Consider the following 5,041-nt stretch of genomic DNA (forward strand, 5'->3'; position numbering starts at 1 on the left):
TTTAACATGCTATTAGTGCAAAGTTTTTATAAACTTTATCAATAACTAATTTTTGTTGAGTAACCTGATTGTTACTTTTAGTAGGATCTCTTCTCTTCATATTTTTTTTCATTCATAAAGGTTTAACAAAAAATCCTAGTTAAGAATTGGCTTTCAAAAAGTATATTTGACAATGTTAAATTTTTAACACCTCTAGAGAGTATTTTCTACTTCAAAAAAGTATTTTCTATAAAAAAAGGATATTTTTGGAGAAAAAAATATAAAATTAATTTGGTTTCTCAATTTTTTCTTAAAACTGGCTTCCGAAAAATATTTTTCATAATGTAAAATTTTTAACACTTCTAGAAGGTATTTTTTAGAGTGTTAAATATTTTTTAACACTTCTAGAAAGTACTTTTTGCATGTTAAAAATTTTACACTTCCAAAAAGTATTTCAAAAAATTGATATTTTTGAGAAAAAAAAATAGATATATTAGTAAAGTTGGGAGGTGTAGCTAAGAATTAGTTTTGACTTAATACACTGATAGAGGCAAATTAATATTTAATAGTGGGCCAAGGATTTACACTACTGGTGATCACGACGTGGTATCTAAAAAATTATAGTCCCATAATAAATTTTTACTTATAAATTGACGAATCATTGGACAAAAGGCTTTCATAGCTCAGTTGGTTAGAGCACCGCTTTAGTAAGCGGGAGGTCTTGAATTCAACTCTCAATGAAAGCAAAATGATTTCCTTTTCTCAATCTCTTCATTGAATAGAATCCAATAACTAAATATTTGAAGGATAATTGATGCAAAGCTCGAGCTTGCCTAATACAATCTCATTCTTAACATTTAGATGCAACATAATGTTTCTGCACATATGTGTCTTGAAAGTGACCATAAAAATAGGAAACAAGTTCTGTCTTTATTTTGGAACTTTGGACACCAAGCTTTTTCTGCCATGTTCGCTAGTGATTTTTATTTGGTTCAGAGTTTTCATCTTCATGTATGTCATCAAAATATGCAATTTTCATTCTGGGTGTTTTAGGCATGCCATTTGGGATCTCCTAGTAAATGAAGATTCTTGGTATTGGTAATCTATTTTAACTGAACATTGTCTTCCGAGCTACCATTCCTTCTGGTAGTGAATGAAAGAACTCAATCGAGAGTTTCACGAAACCTTTTATGTTCAAAACAAGATTTGTCATAGAAAACAGAAATCTTTAACCCATTACTTTATTGTCATTTGTCAAAACAAAAACAGCTCACTAGGATCTAATTAAGAGATGTTGGAAATAAATTAAAACATAATGAAATGTTCAAAATAGATGGAAATTTTCTACAGTATATACAAGCTACAACTTTGATTCTGACCTCAGTGAAATAGTTCTGTTTCAGATGCTAATTAGCAATAGCACCCTCAAAGTATCGCTCCTACGGTTTGTAAGAAAAGGGTTCGCATCATAGTCTCTCAAGTTGTTGGTTGAAGTTTTCATGAGCTATTTCATTTAATAACATGAGTTTCTCATCTTCTAGTACACTATAGTTGCTCAGGTTTTTCCTCAACGGCAAGTCCACATAGTTGCCAGCAAATAGTTCCACATTTGTAATGTCAAATTCCCTTCCATATCTCTCTCTGAACAAGTTTCTTATCAGATGCAAAAGTGACAATTCACCACATCTTGAAGAAGCATATGTGAGACTTGCAATTGCCACAACAACATTTATAGGCAAGTTGTGTACAGAACTGCAATAAAACTTACAGCAAAGTTATATATATCACTTACACAGAATCCTGCATATAAATTGAGGTAACAAAGTCTGATGTAAGTACCTGCATTTGCTAATGAAGGACATGTTGGTGATGAGGCATTCACAGAAATTATCAATTAGATCATATGCAGTCAATAAACATGTGTCTTTACATAGCTGATCCACCTAAATTTTAAAGGGAAAATATAAACAATCCAAAACATATATTAACTTGTTGATTAGAGATTCAGAGGGAACAAATAATTGTAAAACAATAGCAATATATCATAGCAAAATAAACATGGCTTGAAATATTTTTTGGGTGCTCAAGTATCTTCCAGCCGAGAGTCAGAATAATTAATCCCTTAAGGTATGAAAATCTATTTAAAGGACCAACGTCTACCAACAGATACTCTTCCATACACACAAACTTAGGAATTAAACCCGTAACCACGTGCTTAAAGGGCATGATTTCTACAAATCATAACACATCATATTGGTGTGTGTGTATATATATATATATTAACATTAAACATAACTTACCCTAGAAAAAGCACTCTCTAACTTGTCGATTTCGAGCAGTTGAGCAATATCTGCACGTGATTGCACAATAATAACACGCCTCCTATTCTTTTGGATATTTAGTTGAGCTTGAAATTGCATTATCAGGTTCTCGCTGCAAAGTTGAAGAGTAATTGACATCAGCTTGAAATTGTTACAGGTTTGTTATTAGGATTTTTCTATACATCTTGAAATGCGTTATCAACTCATGTAATTGATACACATAAAACAAAGATTCTCAGCAGACAAAAGATCTATAGAAACATCAAGGCATCATTTGGTAGTGTTGACTAAAATAGTTATGTACATAGTATAGTTCTAAAGTTTCCATTTATTTGAGAAAAGATTAGGAAAAGAAGAAGCTGTAAGTCCAAAGGAGCTAGCCAAAAAAAAGGGAAAAAGCACACTATTTGGCATCATGTTTTCAATACTTTATAATTCACTATTTGATGAAATGTCATGTTGGACGCCCCATTTCATCCTCAATACAAATATAATCAATGGATCTTCTTGGATACAAGGTATAAGTGTTTTTGAGAGGTTCTCTTTACTGGAACATAATTTTTTTTTCCATTAGAGAGAAGTTCTCAAAAGCTGTAAAAGACTTTCAGATTAGTATCCAAACAGGTTCATAAGCCTTATCTTACCTAGGTGCACACACAATATCTTGATTTGAATCTCAGATTTCTAAACACACAGATATATATATATATATATATATATATATATATATATATATATATATATATATATATATATATATATATTGATTGTAACACTAACATCTTGATTTGAATCTCAGATTTCTAATTCAATAAACATGGCTACATATGAGGACTATCAAAAAACGTCTTAAAGTACCACTTGAAAGCTTTCTTCCACCCACTGACTCCTACACATGCAAGAGCATCACGAATGGCATATGACCACATTGGTCTAGAGGGTTTTTTCTTTTCAATTTGCATCATGAAAAGCAAACTTGGAGAAGTAAAGTGAAGAAGAAACCCAGTAATACGGCTACTGATTTAAGGAATAAGACTCTGATTCTAGCTATCATCTCTCAACTTATTTAAATAACTACATTACTTTTCCTAACACCACTTTTAAGAAACAAACCGAGGTTATGACTTTCCAGTTGGACAAAGATTATTTGACATAGATGAGAGTGAAAAAGAACACAAAGATAGAAATATGTAAAGTCTGTTTAAAACTAGGAATATGAAGAATGGATAGGAAATATATGCAGGAATATGGGAATGACTTTTTTGTTTCCCCATTACGGTGGCTTTTCATTTGTTTGAATAAACGGTCAATAAAATTAAAAATAAAATTACTGGGTAATTATAATTGTGATCCATACGCCAAAGTCACCGCCACCTAGAGTGGCCAATTTAGAAAAAAAATAAATTTAGCGAATCTATCGTTACTAGGATTAACCTTAACCTTATAAAATCAATATATTTTCAATGAATATATAAGGGTACAATACTATAGAAGGAAAATTTACAAGATAATGCATTATAGAAAGGGGAAAAAGTCAGTCATCTTTAATCGTTTCAAAAGACACATCAAGAAAATTTTCTATATAGCATCATTCAATCTCCTAATGTTTTTGTCTTGAATCCGTCCTTATCTTATGAATTGAAGAATGAGAAGAATTTTGGGGTTAATTTTCTTGTTTAGTAAGGTATGTAACTTTTCGTGCATCATGTATAGTCATATATTAATTTTGAATATAGTCATATCTTACAAAATGGTCGGAGAAAGACTCGTAACATTTTTTTCTGACACTTTCTTACTAATATTTTTTTATGATTGGTTAAAATTTATTAAAAATTAACATTTTTTTATAGATTTTATTTCTCATTTAATGATTTTTTATCTTGATTTATATGGAATGAGAAGTGAAACCTACTAGTTGATAATTTTCTATAAATTATAACAAATCATAAAGTATTTGAGGGAGAATGTCATCAAGAAGGTGCTCTAGCATTCCTCAAATGGTTATATTAAACTATATTTTTTATTTTAAAAATTATATTTTTCTAACGTTAATTAGAGTTTTTCCCCCTCTTTTTGGGATATAATAGACAACTGTAAAAAAAAAATAGAGAACTAATTTTAAATCTTCATTGTCATCTTTGTGACTTTAGAAGATAAAATAAATACTCTAAGTTCCAATGCTGACCGTATAACTTTTTGTAAGAGCACTTATATTTATTGAAATTATATACGTATTATTTATGCATGCATAAAATACTTTTATAAATATTTTGTAGAGAATTAACTAATTATATTGAAAAATTAAAAATATCATCAAATTTTAAACTAAATAGTAGGGTAAATAGTTATTTTACTTTTTAACGTGTGTCTATCATTAAAAATGTATAAAAAAATATACTAAGGTAGTCACTAGTAATGTACATATTTTATCAGCAAGGGTGAGTAAGTTAACTTCTGAATCCCATGATCAAACAGAAATGATAAGTAAAGTGGCTGACTTGTAAAATAGATCAAACAGAAAAAAGAAAAGTTGATTGCAGAGAACCAAGGAGTCGAGAGGCAAGGGTGAGTGAGTTAACTCCTGAATCCCATTACGCATTAAGCCATCATTACTTCTTTTGGATTTCTCTTACTACGACATAACTTTTTAGATATATATTCACTAACAATTCAAATTTCTTTGATAGGCATTGCCTATCTATAAATATCACCTCAATATACTGAAGCCACAATGTATACTA

General features: G+C 30.0%; 1 protein-coding gene across 1 annotated transcript; it reads right to left on the reverse strand.

Moving 5' to 3' along the window:
- Nucleotides 1–1,260: 1,260 nt before the first annotated feature.
- Nucleotides 1,261–3,492, reverse strand: LOC121173172 (uncharacterized). The gene is made up of 4 exons (XM_041007272.1): nucleotides 3,159–3,492; nucleotides 2,280–2,412; nucleotides 1,819–1,922; nucleotides 1,261–1,731 (listed from the first exon to the last, which is right to left on the reverse strand). Exons 1-4 carry the CDS (start codon nucleotides 3,263–3,265, stop codon nucleotides 1,446–1,448), a joined length of 630 nt encoding a protein of 209 aa, XP_040863206.1. The 5' UTR covers nucleotides 3,266–3,492; the 3' UTR covers nucleotides 1,261–1,445.
- Between the last annotated feature and the right edge of the window lie 1,549 nt (nucleotides 3,493–5,041).

The sequence above is a fragment of the Glycine max genome, chromosome 12 (assembly GCF_000004515.6).
Source record: "Glycine max cultivar Williams 82 chromosome 12, Glycine_max_v4.0, whole genome shotgun sequence".
NCBI classification, from domain to species: domain Eukaryota; kingdom Viridiplantae; phylum Streptophyta; class Magnoliopsida; order Fabales; family Fabaceae; genus Glycine; species Glycine max.